Genomic DNA, 26,035 nt, shown 5'->3' with positions numbered 1-26,035 from the left:
AGAGCCCGACCATTCACTGAGTAGAGCCTATAGTTTAGGCTTCCCAAAATACAACACCTTGCACTTCTCTGTATTAAACTCCGTTAACCTCAGCCCACTTGCCCAACCGATCAAGATCCTGCTACAATTTTTGAAAACCATCTTCGCTATCTGCAATACCATCCACTTCGCTTGGGCAGCTTACAACCACATGGTATGAATATTAATTTCTCTAACCTAAAGTAACCCTGGCTTTCCCTCTCTTTGTTCCTCCCCCACCCTCGTTCTCTGACGTTCACTGTCTTTCTTATAAATATTATTGATTGTATGACTCCTTGTCACCTTTCCCTCAGCTGACAATGAACCATTCTACATTTCCTTAACATTATCTGCTTTGTTCTGTCGTTTTCACACCGCACCCCTCCATATCTCTAGACTCATTCTCCCCTAACTCTCAGTCTGAAGAAGGGTCTCGACCCATAAAATCACCCATTCCTTCTCTTCAGAGATGCTGCCTATCCCGCTGAGTTACTCCAGCATTTTGTGACCACTGCAAACTTTCTAATCATGCCTTGTACGTTCTCGTCCAAATCTTTGATATAGATGACAAACAGCAATGAGCCCAAGAACAAATCGTGAGGCACACCACAGGCCTCCATCCCGAAAAACAGGGCCACCATCACCCTCCACTTCATTTCATGAAGCCAATTTTCCACCCAGTCGGCTAGATCTCCTTGGATCCCATGTGATCTATCCATCAAGGGCAGCCTAACAAGCGGAACCCTGCCTTAGTGAAATCCATATAGACGTCTACAGGTTGAGCAGCAGTACCAGGCAGGAATGTGGCACCAAGCCTGGCTCTGAGGCCCAGCAGGGGAGAGTATTGTCGGGCAGAGACAAAGTGGTAGGGAACTCTTTAGTTAGGGGTGTGGACAGGATTCTGTGGCAATAATCGAGACTCCAGGAGGATGTGCCATGGTCTAGGATATCTCGAAGCAGCTGCATGACATCCTCAAGGAGGAGGATGGGCAGCCGGAGGTTGTTGTAAATGTTGGCACAAATGATATAGGTAAGATGAGGTACTTTGATATCGGCATTGAGAGTTAGGTAAAAGGTTAAAAAGCAGGACTTCCAGGGTAGTGATCTCTGGATTGCTTCCAATGCCACAATGCAAGTGAGGGTAGGAACAAAAAGATGGGGAGATGAATATGGGGCTGAGGAGTTGGTGTCGGGGGCAGGGATTCATAATTCTGGACCATTGGGATGTCTTCTAGGGAAGGGGGATGTGTTGCCCCTTAGCTGGAGGGAACCAATATTGTGGAAAGCAGCAGATGCAGGATTAATAAGGTTGGCATAGTAGGGGATTTTAACTTTCCCAATATTAACTGAATGTCATAGTGCAAAAGGTTCAGATGAGGAAAAATTTGTCAAATGTCTTCAAGAAAGTTCCCACAGGCAATATGTAGAGGGTCCCACAAGGGAGAGGGCAATGCTTGATCTAATCTTAGGAAATTGGGAGGGGCAAGTGGATGATGTGTTCGTGGATGAGCCTTTTGGGACCAACCACCACTATTCAACTAGGTTTAAAATAAATATGGATAGAGACAGAGCAGACCCATGAGTTAAAAACCTAAATTGGGGCAAGGCCAACTTTGAAAGTATTAGACAAGAACTCGCTCATGTTGATTGGAGCAAGTTGGCTGAAGGAAACGTACAGAAAAAAGAAGAATGTATTTAAAATTGTGCTGACAAGAGTCCAGGATGTACATGTTCCTGTCAGAGTGAAGGGCAAGGCAGGTGGATGGAAAGAAACTTGGATGATAAGAGAAATTGAAGCTTTGGTCAAGAGTAAGAAGGAGGCATGGGTAGGTATAAGCAGGTGCGATCAACTATATCCCTGGTGGAGTATCGAGAATTGAGGAGCACGCTAAAAAGGAAATCAGGACGGCTAAAAGGGGACAGGAGATACAGTGCCCTCCATAATGTTTGTGATGTGACAAAGACCCATCATTTATTTATTTGCCTCTGTACTCCATAATTTGAGATTTGTAATAGAAAAAAATCACATGTGGTTAAAGTGCACATTGTCAGGTTTTATTAAAGGTTATTTTTACACATTTTGGTTTCACCATGTAGAAATTACAGCTGTGTTTATACATGGTCCCCCCATTTCAGGGCACCATAATGTTTGGGACACATGTCTTCACAGGTGTTTGTAATTGCTCAGGTGTGTTTAAATGCCTCCTTAATTCAGGTATAAGAGAGCGCTCAGCACCTAGTCTTTCCTCCAGTTTTTCCATCACCTTTGGAAATTTTTATTGCTGTTTATTAACATGGGGACCAAAGTTGTGCCAATAAAAGTCAAAGAAGCCATTATGAGATTGAGAAACATGAATAAAACTGTTAGAGACATCAGCAAACCTTTGGCTTCCCAAAACCTACTGCTTGGAACATCATTAAGATGAAAGAGAGTACTGGTGAGCTTACTAATCACAAAGGGACTGGCAGGCCAAGGAAGACCTCCACAGAAGAATTCTCTCTATAATAAAGAAAAATCCCCAAACACCTGTCCGACAGATCAGAAACACTCTTCAGGGGTCAGGTGTGGATTTGGCAAAGATCACTGTCCGCAGAAGACTTCATGAACGGAAATAGAGAGGCTACACTGCAAGATGCAAACCACTGGTTAGCCACAAAAATAGGATGGTCGGGTTACAGTTTACCAAGAAGTCCTTAAAAGAGTTCTGGAAAAAAGGTCTTGTGGACAGATGCGACGAAGAATAACATATCAGAATGATGGCAAGAGCAAAGTATGGAGGAGAGAAGGAACTGCCCAAGATCCAAAGCATACCACCTCATCTGTGAAACACAGTGGTGGGGGTGTTATGGCCTGGGCATGTATGGCTGCTGAAGGTACTGGCTCACCTATCTTCATTGATGATACAACTACCGATGGTAGTAGCATAATGAATTCTGAAATGTATAGATACATCCTATCTCCTCAAGTTCAAACTAATGCCTCAAAATTCATTGGCCGGCAGTTCATTCTACAGCAAGACAATGATCCTAAACATTCTGCGAAAGCAACAAAGGTGTTTTTCAAAGCAAAAAAATGGTAAATTCTTGAGTGGCCAAGTCAATCACCCGATCTGAACCCAATTGAGCATGCCTTTTATATGCTGAAGAGAAAACTGAAGGGGACAAGCCCCCAAAACAAGCATAAGCTAAAGATGACTGCAATACAAGCCTGGCAGAGCATCACCAGAGAAGACACCCAGCAACTGGTGATGTCCATGAATCTCAGGCTTCAAGCAGTCATTGCTTGCAAAGGATATGCAACAAAATACTAAACATGACTATTTTCATTTACATGACTTTGCTGTGTCCCAAACATTATGGTGCCCTGAAATGGGGGGGACTATGTATAATCACTGCTGTCATTTCTACATGGTGAAACCAAAATGTGTAAAAATGGCCTTTATTAAAATCTGACAATGTGAACTTTAACCACATGTGATTGTTTCTATTACAAATCTCAAATTGTAGAGCACAGAGGCAAATAAATAAATGATGGGTCTTTGTGCCAAACATGATGGAGGGCAATGTAGTTCAGGCAGACAATATTAGGGATAATCCCAAGAGAAGCGCATGAAGGGACAAAGGATAACCAGTGATGGGCCGGTCAGGAATCAAAACGGTCAAATCTGTGTGAAGGAACAGGGGATGGGCAAGAACCACTATGAGCATTTCTCCTCTGCTTTTACCCTGGAGAAAGACACGAGGGTCAGGGAACAGTGCAGTCAATGAGGGCAGTCAATATTATGGTCTAGGAGGTGTTGAAGGTCCTAATGCGCATGAAGGTAGATAAATCTCCCGGGCCTGATCAGATATATCCGAGGACACTCTGAGAATCTAGCGAGGCGCCCTGTTTGATGAATCATCATTACATACGGGTGAGGTGCTGGAAGAGTGGAGATTGGCAAATGTTGTGCCTCATTTTCAGAAGGGCTGCAAGGAAAGCCCCGGGAACTCCAGGCCATTGAACCTAACATCAGTAGTCATAAAGTTACAAGAGATTCTGGGGGATTAGATATACATGCATTTAGATAGACATGGGCTGATTAAGGATAGTTAGCATGGTTTTATATTTGGGAGATCGTGTCTCACAAATCTGATGGAGTTTTTTGAAGATGTGACCAAAATGGTCAATAAAAGTAGAGCTGTAGATGTATATATGGATTTCAGCAAGGCATTTGACATGGTTACACCCAGTGCTGCCTATTTTTGATCCAAGTTCCTGTTATTGTCATCACATCATTTTCTATCTGTACTCACAATTCATCAACCTTATCACCATGCTCGCTCTGCTTTGATATACATCATAAGAAATCAAACATAGTTGTTAATATTGATTTCTCTAACTTCAAGTAATCCTTACATCCCCTCTCTCTCCATTCCTCCCCCGACCTAGTAGTTGTACCAGTTTCCCTGTGGTCCTGGTGAGTTTCATTGTCTGTGTAACACATTTTCAACTCGCCCACAGCTAACAATGGACTGTTTCCTTGATCATCGTTGCTTTTTTTGCATACCTTTAATTTCTTTGTTTTATATCTCTCTCTATTGCGGTCCAAACCTCTCGTTTCATTTTCCCCGACTCTCAGTCTGAAGAAGGGTCTGGACCCGAAACATCACCCATTCCTTCTCTCCAGAGATCCTGCCTGTCCCACTGAGTCACTCCAGCATTTTGTGTCAATCATGGTTGTTAATTAATGTCTGTAGACTGACCCCAGTATAATTCTTACGCTGACATAGCTAGTGTGAAATGTGTTTCCCATTCATTTTTGTTTTTTTTACCTTCAATTTTATCTCAGCATTTTTCCTAACTCTGACTTTATTTACTGGTGCATTTTCTCTTGTACATTCTGCCCTTTCTTGGTGACTCTGGTTATCATTGTCCTGAATCATTTCATCTTTCTTGCCTTCTAAATTCTCCTTCACTTCAACCCCTGAGTTCCAACTAAGTTTTTCTCCTTTCTGCTTCAACCCCCAGGACTGCCCAGCTCGTCAACAAACCTCCCGGTGAGGATATTGGTCTTGTTACTGTTTTCCAAATATTATTAGTACTGAGACAGAAAGAAACCTAACATTTGATAAAGACGACAATACATTATTTTAAGCAGTGATGGCTTGGAGTATCAGAAGCAAACTTTCCATCATCTGCAACATGGGAGAAAGAACTTTGGTGTTAAATCATTTAATCAATCTTACCGAGTGAAGAAAAAGCAGCTGCAGGTGCATTGGACGCAGTTAAGCGGCTCGCCCCTGACTGCCCAGTGGTGTGCCGTGATTTTGCAGATGCAGCAGCATTAACATCTACGTCACTTCTAGAGCGCTGCAAACCACCAGGAGTAGCTACACACTTTGTACTTGGACCTAACAAACCGGGAAAAGAGTTGATTCAATTTTTTTTATAGGTATTGGTAAAAAATAACTAATTTCAACAATGGCTCTTAACCGTGGAGAAAAAAAAGCCAACATCTTAGTCGTAGAGTGATACAGTGTGATAACAGGCCCTTTGGCCCAACTTGCCCACACTGGTCAACATGTCCCAGCTACACTAGTCCCACCTGCCCGCGTTTGGCCCATATTCTTCCAAACCTGTCATATCCATGTACCTGTCTAACTGTTTCTTAAAACATTGGGATAGTCCTTGCCTCAACCTCCTCCTATGGCAGCTTGTTCCATACACCCACCATCCTTTGTGTGAAAAGGTTACCCCTCAGATTCCTATTAATTCTTTTCCCCTTCACCTTAAATCTATATCCTTTGGTCCTCGATTTCAAATGTTTCAATGTTTCAAATGTTACGCTATTTCAAATGTTTCAGTTCACAAGTTATAGGAGTAGAATTAGGCCATTCGGTCCATCGAGTCTACTCCGCCATTCAATCATGGCTGTTCTCTGCCTCCTAATCCCATTTTCCTACCTTCTCCCCGTAACCCTTGACACCCATTCTCATCAGGAATTTGTCTATCTCTGGCTTAAAAATATCCACTGACTAGGCCTCAACAGCCCTCTGTGGCAATGAGTTCCACAGATTAATTACCCTCTGACTAAAGAAGTTCCTACTCACCTTTCTAAAAGAGTACCCTTTAACTCAGATGCTATGGCCTCTGGTCCTAGGCTCTCCCACCAGTGGAAATATCCTTTCCACATCCACACTACCTTTGCCTTTCATTATTTTCTAAGTTTCAATGAGATCCCCAACCCTCAACCTTCTACAGTCCACAAAGTAACATAGACATGGAAACATAGAAAATAGGTGCAGGAGTATGCCATTTGGCCCTTCGAGCCAGTGCCACTATTTAATATGATCATGGCTGCTTTTACTGCTTTCTCCCCATAACCTCTGATTCCATTTGCCCGAAGAGCTATATCCAACTCTCTCTTGAAAACATCCAGTGGATTGGCCTCCACTGCCTTCTGTGGCAGATAATTCCACAAATTCACAACTCTCTGGGTGAAAAGGGTTTTCCTCATCTCAGTTCTAAATGGCCTACCCCTCATTCTTAAACTGTGACCCCTGGTTCTGGACTCCCCCAAAATAGGGAACATTTTCCCTGCACCTAGCCTGTCCAATCCATTAAGAATTGTATATGTTTCTATGAGATGCCCTCTCATCCTTCTAAATTTCAGTGAATACAAGCCCAGTCGACCCATTCTTTCATCATATGTCAGTCCTGCCATCCCAGGAATTAATCTGATGAACCTACGCTGCACTCCCTCGATAGCAATAATGTCCTTCCTCAAATTAGGAGACCAAAACTGCACACAATACTCCAGGTGCGGTCTCACCAGGGCCTTGCACAAACGCAATAGGACCTCCTTGCTCTTAAACTCAAATCCTCTCACTATGAATGTCAACAAGTCATTTATTCACTGCCTGCTGTACCTACATGCTTACTTTCAGTGACTGATGTACCAGGGAACCTAGGTCTCGTTGCACCTCCCCTTTTCCTAATCTGACACCATTCAGATAATAATCTGCCTTCTAGTTCTTGCCACCAAAGTGGATACCTCACATTTATCCGCATTATACTGCATCTGCCCACTCACCCAACCTATTCAAGTCACCCTGCAGCCTCCTAGCATCCTCGTCGCAGCTCACAATGCCACAAGCTTTGTGTCATCCGCAAACAGCCACACAGCTTTGTGTCATCCGCAAGGTAGAGGCCCGGTGCTGCCAAACGCTCATCATATGCTAACCCACAAATTCCTGGAATCATTCTTGTAAACCTCCTGTGGACCCACTCCAGAGCCAGCACATCCTTCCTCAGATATGGGACCCAAGTTTGCTCACAATACTCCAAATGCAGCTTGACCAGCACCTTATAGAGTCTCAGCATTACTTCTCTGTTTTTCTATTCCAGTCCTCATGATATAAATGCTAGCATTGAATTTGCGTTCCTTACTACGGATTCGACTTGCAAATTAACTTTTTGGGAGTCCTGCACAAGCACTCCCAAGTCCCTTTGCACTTCCGATTTCGGGATTCTCTCTCCATTTAGAAAATAATCCATGCCTTTATTCTTATTACCAAAATGCATGACTCCGCACTTTGCTGTGATGAATTACATCTGCCACTCTTCTGCGCACTCTCCTAACCTGTCCAAGCTGTTCTGCAGAGTCCTTCCTTCCTCTACACTGCCTGCCCCTCCACCTATCTTAGTATCATCTGCAAACGTGGCCATAAAGCCTTCAACCCCTTATCCAAATCAATTATATACAAAGTGAAGAGAAGCGGCTCCAGCACCAACCCTTGCGGAACTCCACTAGTCACTGGCAGCCAACCTGAAAAGGCGCCTTTTATTGAAACTCTTTGCCTTCTGTCATCCAGCCAACCCGCTATCCACGCTAGTATCTTCCCTTTAATACCATGGGCTATCATCTTACCGAGCAGCCTGACATGCGGCACCTTGTCGAAGTCCTTCTGAAAATCTCTAGTCTTTCTGAATACCATTGTCATCAATGGGTATTTTAGTAGCTATTAAAGTGCCTCTCATTACTGCCACTCCAATTGTACCATGAAATCCTGCAGAACCTTGGTTTTAAATGCCATGGATCTTATGTCAGTGCTAGGATATATATTTTTTAAAGCAGGACGTTATAAATCTATAGTTGAACATTTGTTGTGGAAATATTTTAAGAGGCTATAATTATGGAGAGGATGATTGAGCTCTTCAGAGTAACTTGAGCTGATTAGTAAATATCAATGTGAATTTATTTAGGTGAAGGCTTGTTTCACAAGATTTTTAGATGGAGGTGAACAGGATATTATATACAAAATTTTCTTACGTCACTGAATCCAATTAAAAATATAAGATATGTAGGAAGGAACTGCAGATGCTGGTTTACACTGAAGATAGACACAAATTGCTGGAGTAGCTCAGCGGGACAGGCAGCTTCTCTGGGCAGAAGGAATGAGTGACGTTTCGGGTCGAGACCCTTCTTCAGACTGTATGAATACAAGATGTTAAATAAAATCAAAATAAATGCAACAAATGGAAATTATTATCATGATAAGAGATTGGTTGGATGGCAGAAATAGAGCGAGGATGTTGGTTAAGCATTTAAACCAGAAGGAAGCATATAGCGAATCACAAGGATCGGTGGCCAATTGCAACATTTGCTTGAGAAGCAGATGTACATTGAGAAGTATGCAGCCAAGTACGAAATGTAGTTGAGAGCTAAACACTACAAAGCAAATGGCAGGTGAACCTGTGCCATTTGGATTTTCAATCAAGTAAATATAAGATATTAAGCTCACTGGCTTATAGTTCCCAGCATTTTCCATGCAGCCCTTCTTGAATAGAGGCATAACATCTGCCACCCTCCAGTCTTCCCGCACCTCTCCTGTATTTAACAATGACTCGTAAATTTAACTTTCCGCAATTTTCTCTCTAGTTTCCCACAATGTCCTCGGATATATCTGATCAGGTCCGGGAGATTTGTCTACCTTCATAGACAATTGTACCTTAGCATCTCTTCGACCTTAATACTTACCATAGAAGATGATAGGCAATAATCCTGATTTAGATTTTGTTTTGAAAAATTGTAATATATATCCATTTCCCAAATTCACGTAGCTTCCACAGTGATTACGTTACTAGAATCACTTATTAGGGATGGTGTGTCTGAGCAATCAGATGAATATGAACGGATAGTCAGCCAATGAAACACAATTGCAAGGTGTGGTGTTTGTCACACGAAACATTGTAAAATGGCTGCAGATTTTTGCTCCACTCCCAATAATTTACATAGATGCAGGAACACTGTTCCTCGGTTGCCAATGCCACTAGGTTGGACTACTACACAGTAAATTGAAGCTGCAAGCTGCAAAGGGACACAGGTGAGCAAGTAAAATGGTGTTCATTGTGTCATGGTCTGAGATCATCAGAGCTGAATTTTGGTAACAAATCAATCAATTTTATGAAATCATGTGAGGGGAAAAATAACGATGTAGCTCAACAACTTCGGGGTCTAAGCACAGAAATCAGCTAAAGCTGAGAGTTGGGGAGAAATTAAATTAGTCATAGAATCACATAGCATGGAAACATGCCCTTTAGCCCAACTTGCCCATGCCGACCAAGATACCCCATCTATATTAGTCCCACCTGCCCTCATTTAGCCCATATTCCTCGAAACCTTTCTTATCCATCAACCTTGTTAAACGCCTTTTAAATATTGTTATAAATATTTGGAATGTTGCTCACTCACATCATGTCTGCCCTCTGCCTCAATGGTTCAATGGATAATTATTGCCACATGTGCAAATAAACATTACATAGTGAAATTCATTTTCCATATAATGTCAGCACCAAGTTCACAGTCCTGGCCTGGACAAGCGTGGCAGTGGTGTCCTCCGCCGCTGCTGGCCACGTCCGGTCCACACACTCAGCCTCTTGGATCGGGGCCTGGTCCAGCCTAGCATCAGGCTGTTGCAGGGCCTCCGTCGACCCACTCCTCTGCTTACAGGCCTTCTGTCAGACTCTTTCCAGTCTAGGCGGGTGGGCCAGGCCACCCAGGTGGGATCCCGATCCGCGGTGTGGGTCCTTGATCCGCGGCGGGCGAGCTGTGCCTTCCGGGCAGGTTCAGGTCTGTGACGTGGGCCCTCCGTTTGCGGCAGGCATGTCGGGCCTACAGTGCGAATCCTCCGTCCGTGGCGCACAAATCCCTGGTCTCCGGCAGGTGAATCAGGCCTAACGGGTTCTCTGAAGCTCCAGAGAAAATAATTCAAGTTTATCAAATCTCTCCTTACACTAATATCCTCTAATCAAGGCAACAGCCTAGCAAACCTCCCCTGCATCCTCGCCAATGTCCCCATATCTTTCCCGTAATGGGGCAACCAAAACTTCACACAGAACTCTAAATGTGGTTGAATAAATTTTTTTATAAAGCTACAACATGACTTCCTGACTCTTGTACTCAATACCCAGGACCGATGAAGGCAAGCATACCATATCCGTTCTTTATCACTCTACTTGTGTTGCTACTTTCAGAGAGTTATGCACTTGTAAACTCAAGATTCTCCGTATATCAATGAAGTTAAGGATCCCGCTATTAACGGTGTACTTTCCCTTTGCATTTGACCCCCCCCATGGAGTTACAGCTCACTCTTGCCAGGATTAAATTCTTTCTTGGTTCTTGGTTTCTCTGCCCATATCTGTAATTGACCTATATATCCTGCTGAATCCTTTGGCAGCCAGATTCACTGTCTGCAATTCCACTCATTTTTATGTCATCTGCAAACTTACTAACCAACCCATCTACATTCTGTCCAGGTTATTTACATATATCACAAATAGGTACCAGCATTGATCACTCCGTAACAGTGCTGGTGACAGGCATCCAGCCAGAATAGCAACCTTACACCTCTACTCTCGGCCATCTGAGTAAGCATGTTCCGATTCAAAACTACCAAATCATCGTGGGTACCTTGCATCTTAATCTTTTGAATCAGCCTACCATACGTGTTATGGTCAAATGTCTTCCTGAAGTCCACATAGACAACATCCACTGCCCAACATTCATCAGTCACCTTCATCACCTCATCGAAATACTCAAATGAAGTTTGAAAGAAAAGTCCTGCCCTGTACAAAGTCATGCTTCCCGTTCCTAAATCGGCCATTCGCTTCCAAAGCCTCCCATGAGGACGCAGCGGCAGACGACTTCCAGAAGACCACGATGAAGCTAGGTGGTAGCGACAGATCCATGGCCTGAGTCCTGGTCGATGGAGCCCGTGGCCTGAGCCCCAGTCGACGGAGCGCAGGCGTCAGGAAAGGACTGGGCGCTAGTCGTCGAGGAGGTGATCGACGAGGTCGGTGCGGCGATCGTCGATTGTTGAGGGTGAGCCACATGGGAGCAGGATACTTTGTAACGTTGTCGGTGCCCTTTATGTGGCAACTCTTTGCATACCTTGGGCATGCAAAACAAAGAACTTCACTGTGACTTGTCACATGTAACAATAAATTATTAATTAATCAATTCCTTCATTCATTCAGAATGCACTTGTAAATAAAAAGTAAAAATGTGACATGTAAGATTAGTCTAAATGGGTAGTGGATATGCACCCAGTGGGCTGAAGGGACTGTTTCCTTTCTCTATCACTCTATGATATTCAGTCTGTGTTGCAAGTCATCAGATTATGCATGAGGGTAGATGTTAAACAAAGTCAACTGACCCAAACATTCTAAAGATCCAAACATTTAAATTTAAATACAAACCTTTTGATGTACTTCCACTTGCAACAGACCACTTCGCTGGATAGGCACGGCTACAAAAGAAAAAGTCACATCAACCTTTATACAAAACATTAACAAACACAAAATGCATGCCCATTCGTCCAATAATGCATCATTCTGTTTCCATCAGCTTACCAAAATGAGAGGGCCTCTATCTTTGACAAATAATTAATAAATGGTTTTCCATCACCAACCTTTAGCTTCCAGCACAAGTCAAGTCAAGTCAAGTCAAGTTTATTTGTCACATACACATACGAGATGTGCAGTGAAATGAAAGTGGCAATGCTCGCGGACTTTTGTGCAAAAGACAAACAACAAAACAACCAAACAAATTATACACACAATCATAACACACATATTATTTTACATATTAAATAATGGAAGGAAAAACGACGTGCTTTCACTGAATCGTGGTGACGATTAGGCTCCTGCAATCATTACTGCACTTGGTGTTTCATAGATTCTATCTGCTCATTTTCTAATCTAAGATCCTTTTTACTTTATTAACCTTATTGCACCCTTTATTCATTTCTTGGTGTTGAACGGTGCTGCACTTTAGAAGGTTGAATGTAAGAGGAGAGTATACAGTTAATGGCAAGAACCATAACAGCATTGATGTGCAGAGCGATCTTGGAGTCCAAGTTCATAGCTCACTGAAGGTAGCCGCACAGGTAGATAGGATGGTAAAGGCGTATGGTCTGATTGCCTTCATTGCTCAGAGCATTGAATATAAGAGTCAGGAAGTCAAGATGCAGATCTATAAGATTTTGATTAGGCCACATTTGGAGTATTGCTTGCAGTTCTGGCCGCCCCATTATAGGAAGCGTGTGGCGGCTTTGTAGAGGGTGCAGAGGAGGTTTACCAGAATGCTGCCTGGATTAGAGGGTTTCAGCAACAAGGAAATTGGATAAACTTGGATTGTTTTCTATGGAACGTTGTAGGTTGAGGGGAAACTTGATAGAAGTATATAAAATCATGAGAAGGATTGATATGGTCAACAGTCAGACCTTTATTCCAGGGTGGAAAAGCGTAAAACTAGAGGACATAGCTACAAGGTGAGCAAGGTAAAGTTTAATGGACATGAAAGGAGCAAGTTTTAAATCTAGAGCAGGGGTCGTCAACCTTGTTCTACATCGGGGCCAGGACCCATGTCTGTGAGTGGACGGCGGGCCACATCTATCACCATAGTGTGACACTTGGTGTTGTTTTTCGCATTTGTTTTCACGTGTTTTTCAATAATTTTTCTGCAGTTCCCAGGTCCCTCGCGTGCCCAGGAACTGGCTGCAGTTCCCAGACCAGCTCGCGTCCCCGGGACTAGCTACAGTTCCCATGTTGGCTCCCCTTCCCCGGATCTGGCTGTAGAGCCCAGTTCGCCTTCATGCCCCGGGACTGGCTGCAACTCCCAGGTCGGCTTGCTTGCCCCAGATCTGGCTGTAGAGCCCAGGTCGCCTGCACTGGCTGCAATTCCCAGGTCGGCTTGCTTGCCCCAGATCTGGCTGTAGAGCCCAGGTCGCCTGCGTGCCTTGGGACTGGCTGGAACACCCAGGTCAGCTCGCCTGCCCCGGGACTGGTTGCAGTTCCCACGTCGCGTAAACAAATTGAAAAAAAATATGCCTGCGGGCCGGATGATTTTGGGTTGCGGGACGGATCCGGCCCTTGGGCCGTAGGTTGCCGACCCCTGATCTAGAGAATGGTGAGGGCCTGGAACGCATTGCCAGTGGTGGTGGATATGATAGTGGCGTCAAAGAGGCTTTTAGGTAGGCACATGGAAGTGCAGGGAACAGAGGCACATGGATCCTGTAGGGACAGATGAGATCAGTTTGTATTATGTGGTATTATGTTCAGTACAAACTTTGTGGACTAAAGAACCTGTTCCTGCGTTTTAGTTTAGTTCAGAGATACAGCATGGAACTAGGCCTTTCAGCCCACCAAGTCCGCACTGACCCATATACTTGTTCTGTCCTACACACTTGGGACAATTTACAGAATCTATTAACCGACAAACCTGCACATCTTCGGAATGTGCAAGCAAACCAGAGCACCTGAAGAAAATCCGCACGTTCGCCGGGTGAACATACAAACTCTAAATAGACAGCATCCGTGGTAAAGATCAAACTCGGGTCTCTGGTGCTGTAAGGCAGCAACCACACCTCTGCGCCATTGCGCCACCCCATCCTGTTCTTGTACTGTTCTATGTTCTATGATATCCTTTATCTTTTTTTTTGCTCAATCCTTTTAATGGTTGAGAATCCGTCGTGGGCAGGTAGGACTAATGTAGATGGAACATCTTGGTTGGCATGGGCAAGTTGGCTCATAGGGCCTGTTTCCGTGCGGTATGCTCTAATCCTGGAATGTTTAGTTGCCAAATGTAACCATTTTGTAACCATGTGGCTATCGGATAATATCCATGGGTTTTGTATCTGTGCAATTAATTCATCGATTTTGTTGCGAATATTGTGCATTCATATTTGCTGCCCTAACGTTTTTCCAATTTTCCTTTAGGCCACATTGGTTATCGATATCTGAGCAACTAGGTTTCTGTGGCAATTCTCTACAGCTTTTGAAACTTCCTCTTTTCTAAATCCTCCCACCTACCAAAGCAAGAAAGGATTAGGAAGTACAGTGGCAACATGTATGGAGTATGTAAGTGTGGTTTTAAAGGAACACTTTCCATCTGTATTCATTATACAGGCTGATTTGAAATGTGCTGACCTCCAATCCCGGCACCTCTTCATTAGAGACATAGATACCCCACAATTCTTTTAGAAGTCACCCACAGTGGCGTAGCGGTAGAGTTGCTGCCTTACAGCGCCAGAGACCCGGGTTTGATCCTAACCACCGGTGCTGTCCGTTGGGAGTTTCTTCAATCTCCATGACCGTGTGGGTTTTCTAAAGGAGCTCCGGTTTCATCGCACGTCCCAAAGATGTACAGGTTTGTGCGTTGCTTCGTTTCGGTAATTGTCTTTGTAAAATTGTAAATTGTCCTCAGCGTGCAGGATAGTGCTCGTGTACGGGGTGAACGCTGGTCTGCTCGGACTCGGTGGGTCAAAGGGCCTTTATCGCGCTGTATCTAAAGTCAATTTTTGTGTGCTCAAAAAATGGTTGGTTGTCCTGATAAATACATCGTTCTCAGTGTAAAACTTAAAATGTGAAAACGTACTGATAATGGGGAAAAAAAGAGTTTGAAGGATGAAACATCAGTCCTTCCTAACAACCATTTGATAAGCGAGTTGACTTAACTATGCAACACAAATGTAATCAATTGTCAGTCATCTTGGTCTTTGAGGGGCAAAGTTTGAGTCACTCCAAAATTATAATGTAGTGTTAGTGAATTTAAAAATATATATATAAATAATCTTTTCATACTTAAGGCTTTCTTGTGAGCTGGAAGATGATCGATCTGAATGAGGAAGCGAAGCTGCACTGCTGGAACTCTTCAGATGAAAACCTTTTTGATACGAAGGCTCCAGAGAGTTGTACAATGCATCAGCCTCTCCAGGGAAATGGTTCCGAAGACTCCAGTAGGTTCTAACCCAGAAAATGAAACCACATTTCAGGTCTTTCAAAGGATCATAAGCTATTTATCTTTTAACAGTATTATCAACATCCTCTACTTATTACTGGAGAAAAGAAAATCAAGAAACTGAATTCAACAGTAGAAAAATAATGAAATGATTATTTCATTCTCGCATCATATCCCCTGTGTCTTTCAAATAGGAACACGGATTCCAATGTTACATATCTCATTTAAAATTCACTGAAAAACTATCTAAGAAAACGAAATTGCCACTCGGTGCAGCATGTGTCACATTGATTGTTAACAAGGTGGTTGTTTTGGATGGTGTACCATGACTGAATCCCATACTATTCTCAAAGGAACAAACGTATATGTAAAATGAGAGAAAATGTGTGAAATCTGAAGTCAGAGGAAGGGAATGAGGGGCGCGGGGGGCGGAAAGGAGAGGGGGAGGGGTGGGTTGTGGGAGAAATGGGTCTACACTGAAGGGAGGGGGATAAAGTTGGGTGGGAGAGGTATTTGTTGGTTAGTTGCCTAAAACCGGAGATTTCAGTTCATACAATTGGAATCCAAGTTGCTGTTCCTCCAGTTTGCGTGTGGCCTGTTATTGTTATTTAAATGGACTGAATGCAGATTAATGTAGATTAAAATTAGTTTCGCTTTACAAAATAATTTTCTCTGTATTATGTACTTACACAAATCATTCGTTTCAATAAAAGGCTTTCATCAAATCCAAGTAGATTAATTTGGTTAAAAATCTTATCAGCAGTGCAATAGTTCCTTACTTTCTAGCTTCTTGTCTGGCTTCTGCATCAGCATCCGAAATGCCCTTCTTAATGGTCTCGACCAGAACTGTCACATGCCTAGGCAAAGTACAACAATTATGCTTCTTTTAACCAAAACTAGAAACAATGGTAGACATAAAATGCTGGAGTATCTCAGCGGACCAGGCAGCATCTCAGGAGAGAAGGAATGGGTGGCGTTTCGGGTTGATCCTGTTCAATCCTGACAATAGGGGCCATCTGTGTGGAGTGTGCACGTTATCCCTGTGATGGCATGGGTTTTCTCCGGATGTTCCGGTTTCCTCCCAAATCCTAAGGCATGCAGGTTTGTAGGTTAATGGGTTGCTGTAAATTGCCACGAGTGTGCAGGGAGTGGATGCGAAAGGGGGATAACATACAACTAGCGTGAATGTATGATCAATGAACAGTGTAGACTCGATGGGCCAAAGGGTCTGTTTCCACTTTGCATCTCTAAACTAAACTCAACGAAACAATAAAGGACATTTTTATTGATTTGAAATGTTTATTGAAAGATTGTAATATGTGCACTTATGGAAAAATACACAACAATGGACAATGGTAACCATGTCATTTAGGCCTGAGACATGCAGAGTCAAATTACTTACAAAGTTGCGGAATGTATAGGAGTTTGCGGAGTGTATAGTTCAGAAAAAAATTATTGGTCGAAAAAATGTGTTTTCTTGCAAGTTGACACTAAAATGGGTGGCATTGTAGATAGTAAAGATGGATGTTAAAAATTGCAGCAGGATCTTAATCGGTTGGGCAGGTGGGGTGATGACTGGTTAATGCAGTTTAATACAGAGAAGTGTAAGATGTCGCATTTGGGAAAGTCAAATCAGGGCAGGACTTACACAGTGAATGACAGGGCTCTGGGAGTGTTGTCGAGCAGAGTGATCCAAGTGTGCAGGTACATCATTCCTTGAAAGTGGTTTCACAGGTAGATAGGGTGGTCAACAAGCCTCTCGAGACACATTGGCCTTCATCAGTCAGGGTATTGAGTGTGGAAGTCGGGAGGTTAAGTTGCAGTTGTACAAGATGTTGGTGAGGCCACATGTAGAATATTGTGTTCAAATTTTGGTCACCATGTTATAGAAAATATATTTTGCTTGGAAGGGTGCTGAGATTTATGAGGATGCTGCCAGGGCCTGAGCTATAGGGAGAGGTTGAGCTATAGGGAGGGGTTGTGCAAGCTAGGACCTTATTCCTTGGAGCACAGGAGGATGAGGAGTGATCTTACAGATAAGGTCATGAGAATAATAGATAGGAAAATGCACAGTCTTTAACCCAGAGTAGGGGAATCAAGAAGCAGAAGACATAAATTTAAAGTGAGGAGGAAAAGATTTTATAGGAACCTGAAAGGCAACTTTTTCTACACAAAGGGTGGTAGGTATATGGAATGAGCTGCAGGAGGAGATTATTGAGGCAGGTGCCATCATAACGCTTAAGAAACATTTGGACAGGTACATGCATTGGACAGGTTTAGAGGGATTTGAACCAACCACAGGCAGGTTGGACTAGTTTAGATGGGGCATGATGGTCGACGTGGACAAAGGACCTGTTTGCTCGCTGTATGTTTTTATGACATTAAGTTGTTCAGAATAGTGTACTTTCTGATCAAACAAAAGATGGGGGAATGTGGTTTCCCATGGCCGTAGGGATTCTGAATCCTGGATAACCGTGTCTACCTTGGGGCAGCTAAGTCAGAAGGCTGGTAACAGATTGATGTAACAAACTGGTTTTCCCACGGTAAAGTTACTTGGGAAACAGAAATCCAGAAAGAGCATTGTTGGGGAGAGAATACTGAGATTCGGAGGAGATGGTGGTAGAAAGAAGACAGTCTAAGAGAAAGAGGCAAATAGCCATGGCTGTGACGGCCTGTTTGTCCTGTAACATCTAGCTGTAATCATCATTTCTCAGGTAATCATATATTATTTTTTAATCTTTCAGATAACTTGTGAGTTTTATAAAATGTAAAATCCTTTACAACGTTATCACTTAAATGTTTATGCATCATCAGTTAAAATTGTTTTTACTAATTATAATGCAAATATTAATAGATAGTGTATTGCAGGATATATTTTAAATGGCAGCTTTCCAATCAACATGTAAACTGATGTTCTCTTAAGGGCCTGTCCCACTTTCACAACCTAATTCACAAGTAAAAAAGGTTGTGAATTAGGTTGTGAAAGTGGGACAGGCCCTTTAAAGTTTACCCACTAGGAAGATAGACACAAAATGTTAGAGTAACTCAGCGGGACAGCTGCAAGTCCGGCTGAGTTATTCCAGCAAATTGTGTCTATCATCAGTGTATACCAGCATCTGCCGTTCCTTCTACACATTACTCACTACTACAGCGAGAAACAAATTAAAGAAGCAGTAAATACATTAACAAAGCTGAAAAGTGAAATCTAGAACTTCTGAACCACTTTCGAAAATTGATTTTTGAACTAAATATTTACTTTCTATGCTATTACAAAGAATACATAAGATTGCACGCCTAATATTCAACTTTAAGTTATGTGAAGTATATTAAAATCCACTTTTATCCTCAATTTTCTGAGTAATAGCAGCACCTTGGCACATGCAGTCACTTTGCAAGTGCCAAACAAACCAAGAGAATTGGTCTCAGATCCCATGCCAGGTTAGAACGAGTATAGGATCTGTAACTCAATGGAGTTTACTTCAATGGAGATCACGGACTGCAGAAAATGAAGCAAAAGGACAGTATGTTTTTCTTTAAGGATCTTGGTTTTGTTTACTCTATCTACTTGTTTATTTAAAGCACATTTGCAAAGATTTACTTATAGTTGTTCATTTTGTTCATAATTATCCAATTTAGTTTTAGTAGTTTTACATGGTTACATAAGAACCATATAAAGATCTCACAGCTTTAACAGCAGGTAAAACTGGAATCAGGGCTTTTCTTGCCCTTTCTAGCACTTAGGCGATGCATGTGCTTTGGTAAGCAGACACTGCCCGAATTACGTAAGGACTACGTTCCATAAACCCTTATGTAAGTCACATTTTTTGCGTCAGAATCACCTTGATACCAGTTCGAAACCAAGAACTGCAGATGCTAGTAACGACACAAAGTGCTGCAGTAACTCAGCAGGTAAGTCTGCATCTCTGATGAACAGGAACAGGTGGCATTTCTAGTTGGGATCCTTCAGACTGAATCAGTCCGCAGAGTTAGCACTTCAGCACTCTGTGTCGTTTCATCTTAAAACTAGGCGCCGATGCCACTAGTCTGCCCCAGCGAGCCCTACTTTACAAGCTGCTGCACAGTCTGGATATTGCAGCTATTGTCGCGGCTCACGTTGTAGCCCCTGGCCGCCAACACCGACAGGACGTGCTCGATCACCATGGGGCTCCCTCCCCTCTCACCGGCTGCCGCCTCTTCGTATATGCTGTCGCTTTGTCCGTTCTTCCTCCTCGTTCTTTCTGGAGTCAAGTTGGAAGGTTTCCGTGACTGTGGGGGAGGAGGCGATGGTGGTGGAGGGGGAGCGGCTAAGTTGACAAAGTGACGGCTGACAGGAAGAAGCGGCAGCGGGTGAGAGGGGAAGAGGCCCCATGGTGACTGAGCACATCCCGTCAGTGGCAGCGGCTACTGGCGGCTAGAGGCTACAACGTGAGCTGCAACAACAGGTGTGTCAACCGGACGGTGCGGCAGCTGGTGAAGAAGGGCTCGCTGGCACACCCTGTAGAGATGTGTCAGCAACTCAGCCGCGAGTTGCTCTCCACCACCTCCCTCGTTCCCGTTCACCTTCCCAGTGTCTAACCGAGAGTGGCCAAAACCGGAAGAGCAGCGAGTACGGGCAACGCTTTCATAACTATGAAGCTGACGGGAACCGGGACGACCTATTGTGAATTGTTTATGGAAGTTTACATAACTCGCTTATTCCGTATGTTGGGGAGTGCCTGTTATTTCAGGTCAAAGTGGACAAGTTTACGTGTCAGGTGACAACTCTGGGCAGCATGAAATGATCCAATTATTTTCAAATGTAAACACCTCTATTGCATTTACATTTGTTTCTCTGACTGAGCACTGCATGAAGTATATACAAATAAAAGATCCAATGGGATTTGAAATTACCTTTACATACAATTACAAAGATTCCAAGACACCAATTATTCGTTGGACAATGCCTATACAGATATTATTCTCCTTCCAAAACTTTTTGCGCCTGCACAAACAGTTTCTACTTTTAAATTGTTATACTCTTACCTTTCTAGAGAGTGTGTTTGCCATTCCTGCAACAACAAATCTAAAAAATCATAACAGCGCCTGTAAATGAAATGGAGAAGTCAGTCTTGTGTCCTTGAAATTACCTGTTTTCACAATGAGAAATGCTCGACATTTTGAATTTCAATTGAATAAAAGTTATTAATCAAAGTTACATAATATAAATGTGTTATTTGTCATTTTGAGTCGACAGCAAATGCTTTCAGATTTTTTGTAGATTAAAATGATGATTAAAATGATACTTTCAACCCTTATCTCACACCTTGGGCAGCACGGTGGCAGAAGAGTTGCAGCCTTACAGTGCCAGAGATCCAGGTTCGATCCTGACTACAGGTATGGAATTTGTACGTTCCCCCCATGACCTGCGTGGGTTTTCTCCACGATCTTCAGTTTCCTCCCCCACTCCAAAGACGTACAAGTTTGTAGATTAATTGGTTTGATATAAATGTAAAAATTGTCCCTTGTGTTGGATGGTGTTAGTGTGTTGGTATCGCTGGTCTGTGCGGATTCGGTGGGCCTGTTTACGCGCTGTATCTCTAAACTAAACTAAAACTAAAGTTGAGCTTTGTCAAGACCTATTCCTCATTTTTTTGTCTTATATTGATCAAAGGCATGATCAAGCACATGGGAAAAATTAAACATTGGGAATATGACATGAGCGCTATCATAAAGATAACGTTGCAAGATGAGCAAAAGAGGCAACTCAACATTCCAGGGGATAGAATTTTCGGCATAACTGGACGGGAAAGAACAAGAAATGTAAGGGAGGAGCTGAGCTGGCAATGAAATAATACAATGAGAAATATAAGGGAGTACCAAAAGGAAGAAAGGAGGCGGCAAAGAAGGGGAATCAAATATCACTGGTGGAGAAGATTAAGTAAAAAGCCAATGCGTTTCATAAATATATTAAAGAAAAGAGGAATAAGGCCCATCAGAGACCAGTAGGTCAATCTGTCAATGAAGCTGGAGAATGTATGCAAGATCTTAAATTACTACTCATTTGTATTCACCATGGAGGACAGGTGGGGAAAGAATGGGAAATATGAGAGAACCAGTAGGCAGAACTACATTTAGTTTGATGCAAGTGCCTTTCCCTTCACTCTAACAGGGTCATGCATACCTTCAACTATTGCCATCACACATTGCAAACAACCTACTCCAATCAACGTTTGCAAGTATGTCTCTAATACAATCCAAGTTGGACTTGCCACAATGTGGAACTTTAACTTGTGTACCAGCTCTGTCTTTTTCCATTACTATTTTAAAGCTGATGGAACTGTGGTTGCCGGTCCCAAAGCGTTTGCGCAATGTTACCTCAGTCACTTGCCATCCTCAATATCCTAAGAGTAGGTCAATCTTTGCCCTTTCCCTTATAGGGCCCTCTACATTTGTTTCTGTTTTACACAAAGTGGGTAATTGATATCTTCAACCCATTGCCAGTGGAGGATGTGAAATCAGACGTGATCATTCAAGAGGTATTCAGAGAGTATTAAGAGGTGTTCAGATAGACAAATGGGATTATTGGAGATGGGTAATAAAGGCAGCATGGATACTGTGGGCCAAAGGGGCCATTTCTATGATGCAAAATCAATGACTTTCATCTTAATTTAGGATATGATAACTAATAGGAAGATAAAAGTAATTAGAAATGTACTAATTATGGCAATAGAATATCAATGTTCTAGATATTAACGTATAACATCATGCTGAAAATAAATGTTACTCTCATTGTCTTGATTTTAATCAGATACATAATTTACAAAGATTATATAAATTCATTCTAAAAACGAATGATTGAACTAAATGCTTTTATTGCCTTACCTTCTCACAGCCACTGATTTTGAAGTACAATTGCTGGTTATTAAGGGAATCAACCTTGGAACATGGGTGTGCTGTGTGAGGAAATAATGACCTAATTAACATCCATTCCCAGAAATGTAAGTTCAAAATGTAATAATTGAATGTAAATTGGCTATTTTTGAACTGGGCAAAAAACGTATAAATAATTGTCACACAAGGTGTTGACCAAAACTCACTTCGAGAACAATTTATCACAACGACCCTGTCTTCAGTGGCAATCAGTGGGAATCCCTTGATCCTAGCCCCACTTTTTATTGAACTTTAAACTAACTTTCCTTTTGCTCTTTCCAGAACTGGCAGAGAGTTTATGATCTTAAAAGTTAACTGTTCCTCTTTTCACATTCTGAGTATTTCTACATTTTAGTTTGTTATCACCATATAGTCCTTGGTTTAAAATATTATTTTATAATACTCATGCAAATTGCCTTGGGGGAGACCTGGCTGAATTAAATGTATTCTAAAAATCACAAACACAAGGTCAAAGAGAGTATGCATGATCTACTCACACGGATGATGCACCTAATTGCTGCTACTCCAGATGATGCCATCACTTTTGCACAGTTTGGGACCAGGTTAAATAATGTAGGCACAATGGCTTCAGCACTATGATCATATTTGTTGCCAAGAATTGTTGACAGTTGCCTGTGTAAATTCCAACAAATGGACTTTGAACAAAACAAACACAACATTTTTTTTGTTAAAGTTAAAGCTGTACAAAGAAATAAAGGCTGGATACACAGTTGAAATACAAAAGTGTTGCCCAATTTATGGCTGTACCATTTTAATCATTTTGTTTTAAATTTTGAATAATGTTTTTCACTGATCCTCGGTACATGTGACATTAAACTAAACAGAAACTGAAACTGTGTACTCTTCTTTGGGAATTAGCATTTCAATGCCAACATTTGAGGGGTACAGTAATTCTTGATTAGTACAGGTGTCAGAGGTTGTGGGGAAAAGGCAGGAGAATGGGTTGAGGAGGTAGAGAGAGATCAGCCATGATTGAATGGCGGAGGCGGAGTAGACTTGATGGGTCGAATGTCCTAATTCTACTCCTCTTCCTTATGACCTTAAAGCATTTAAATAACTGGACTAGTAATCAGTAATCTATAAAATTATTCCCAAATAAGAGATCAAAACTCACCATGGGAGGTAAAGAATTTATATTCAGTTGTCAAATAAATCTTGAATAAAATGCTCAGACAAACCCAACCAGTTCCTTTAAAGGAACCAGGCTTACAGTATTTATTCCAGTCTGGCGTATATGACACAAGACCTACAGCAATGTGGCCGATTCCTAACTGCCCTATGAAATGGCGTAGCAAGCCATTAAAGTTGAGGGCAGTTGAGGATGGACAATTATTACAGGTTGCACCAGCATCAACCACAATCTGTGAATGAATCAAGCCAACTTGAAGTTTGTACCTCCAATGTTATACCAACTGTCATATGTTAATACTTTCTATTAAATATCATTTTGTGTACATATTGAAAAACAAAATTACCCAAATATCTTCATTTTTAAAAGGAGTAATTTTTCAGGTATAACAAGAGTGTTTTATTGTCATCTGTCCCAGATAGAAGAATGAAATTCTTACTTGCAGCAGCACAGCAGAATATGTAAACATAGTAGGTACACAAAAATGCTGGAGAAACTCAGCGGGTGCCGCAGCATCTATGGAGCGAAGGAAATAGGCAACGTTTCGGCCCGAATCGTTGCCTATTTCCTTCGCTCCATAGATGCTGCTGCACCCGCTGCGTTTCTCCAGCATTTTTGTGTACCTTCGATTTTCCAGCATCTGCAGTTCCTTCTTAAACACTATGTAAACATAGTATACTTTATACAATATAATAAATGAGAAAAAATATATATTACTATTGCAAAAATGGTAACTCCTTCCCCACATAATTGAGTAAAATATAATGCAGGCTTGAGATCTGAAATAGTTGAATAAAATATAATGTATGTTTGAAACCTTCTGTTACTATGTGGAGGAAGATATTGCCACTTCTGCAATATAAATTTGTATAATACGAGCAAAGTAGCAGGGCCAGCCGCAGCATTTGCGAAGAGGGAAATAGATTTAGTATCTCAGGCTAATGAGCTTTCATCAGAACAATCCTAATGCATTTGACCTGCTGGACATTTCCAGCATCCATTTTGTTTCGGTTTCTGGTATCTGTGGTGTTTTTGTATCTCACAATTCCAGGGTTGCTTTATTCACTCCCTTTCGGAGTGCTTTCATCTCATTTTCCCTTCATCGTTTCTAGGCAGATTGGTTTGCAATTAATTAACCTTTCTCACTCAGCATCAGCGGCTTTCTTATTGTTCAGTCTTTTACTGCATCACAGACATACCTTCATATTCTCTAAGGTACACAAAAATGCTGGAGAAACTCAGCGGGTGCAACAGCATCTATGGAGTGAAGGAAATAGGTAACGTTTCGGGCCGAAACCCTTCTTCATACTGATAGGGGGTGGCGGGGAGAAGGAAGGAAAAAGGAGGAGGAGGAGCCCGAGGGCTGGGGGATGCGAGGAGACAGCTCGAGGGCTAAGGAAGAGGAGGAGACGGCAAGGGCTAACAAAATTGGGAGAATTCAATGTTCATGCCCGCCGGATGCAGGCTCCCCAAGCGGAATATGAGGTGCTGTTCCTCCAATTTCCGGTGTTGCTCACTCTGGCAATGGAGGAGACCCAGGTCAGAGAGGTCGGATTGGGAATGGGATATTCTCTACCCTTCCTCCTTCCCCCCAACTTAGGACGTGTTCATTTCCACCTTTTCTTAATTGTGTATTTCAATCTTGATATATTAATTCTATTTCTCTTTGCCTGATCTGTTGAGTATCTCCGGCATATTTTTTGAAATTTCATGTTTCCAAAAGTGCATTTTATTTGGTTATGATTTTCCCTGCTGCTAACCTGTTACTCATACCTAGAGGACCAGGATATTTAAACAGAATATATGTGGAGAATACAAATATGCTGAGGCAGTTTGAGATCAAAAAGGAGGTGGTTCTGGAAGAGCATTAAGGTGGATGTTTCCAGAGCCTGATGGGATCTATCCCAGGTTATTGAGGGAGGCAAGAGAGGAGATTGTAGGGGTCTTGACAAGAATTTAAATTTCTTGTCTTACCACAAGAAATTTTGTTCAGACTGAAAAGTCTGAATGACAATAAAGGATACTTTACTTTAGGAGAGTGGCCAATTTTTCTTCCTGTGATTAAGAAAGGAGGTAGAGAATCCAGTGAACTGTAGAACTGTAGGCCAGTGAGCCTCACGTCAGTGGTAGGGAAACCATTGGAGAGAATTATTTGAGATACAATTTACTCTCATTTGGTAGAAAATGGGCGAATTAGGCTTAGCCAGCATGGCTTACAAACCTACTGACTTCCACAACTATCTACACTACACTCCATCCCACCCTGCTTCCTGCAAAGACTGTATCCCCGACTAATTCCTCTGTCTGTGGCGCATCTGCACCCTAGATGAGGTGTTCCAAACTAGGATATTTGAGATGTCCTCATTCTTTAGGGAATGGGGTTTTCTTCCTTCTATCATAGATGAGGCCCTCACAGGTGTCTCCTCGGTATCCCACATCTCCGCCCTTGCTCCCGGACCCCTCCCCCGAGTCACAACAGAAACAAGAGCTCCCCAGTCCTCACCTTTCACCTCATCATCTTGCATACAGCACATAATCCTCTGATATTTTCATCACATCCAAAGGGATCTCACCACTAGCCACATCTTCCCATTTCTTCCCCTTTCCATTTTCCTCAGAGACCGTTCCATCTGCAGCTCCCTGGTTAACTCATCCCTTCCCACACTTCCCACCC

General features: G+C 42.4%; 1 protein-coding gene across 32 annotated transcripts in view; it reads right to left on the bottom strand.

The window, feature by feature from the left end:
• clasp2 (cytoplasmic linker associated protein 2) overlaps positions 1 to 26,035 on the bottom strand; it is a 322,540-nt gene that overhangs the window by 141,868 nt on the left and 154,637 nt on the right. For 29 of the 32 annotated variants that reach the window (XM_055633767.1, XM_055633768.1, XM_055633769.1 and 26 more), the window contains 7 exons: positions 22,709 to 22,844; positions 22,164 to 22,234; positions 20,325 to 20,384; positions 16,082 to 16,159; positions 15,146 to 15,307; positions 11,762 to 11,811; positions 5,248 to 5,412 (listed from right to left, as the gene is read on the bottom strand). In XM_055633767.1, coding sequence (XP_055489742.1) covers positions 5,248 to 5,412; positions 11,762 to 11,811; positions 15,146 to 15,307; positions 16,082 to 16,159; positions 20,325 to 20,384; positions 22,164 to 22,234; positions 22,709 to 22,844 — 722 coding nt within the window. The remainder of the gene's footprint in view (positions 1 to 5,247; positions 5,413 to 11,761; positions 11,812 to 15,145; positions 15,308 to 16,081; positions 16,160 to 20,324; positions 20,385 to 22,163; positions 22,235 to 22,708; positions 22,845 to 26,035) is intronic. The other 3 variants (XM_055633784.1, XM_055633786.1, XM_055633788.1) reach the window with 1 other exon arrangement.

Source organism: Leucoraja erinacea, chromosome 4 (assembly GCF_028641065.1).
Source record: "Leucoraja erinacea ecotype New England chromosome 4, Leri_hhj_1, whole genome shotgun sequence".
NCBI classification, from domain to species: domain Eukaryota; kingdom Metazoa; phylum Chordata; class Chondrichthyes; order Rajiformes; family Rajidae; genus Leucoraja; species Leucoraja erinaceus.
The sequence above is the reverse complement of the archived record's forward strand: the minus strand, read 5'-3'. Positions and strand labels throughout refer to the sequence as shown.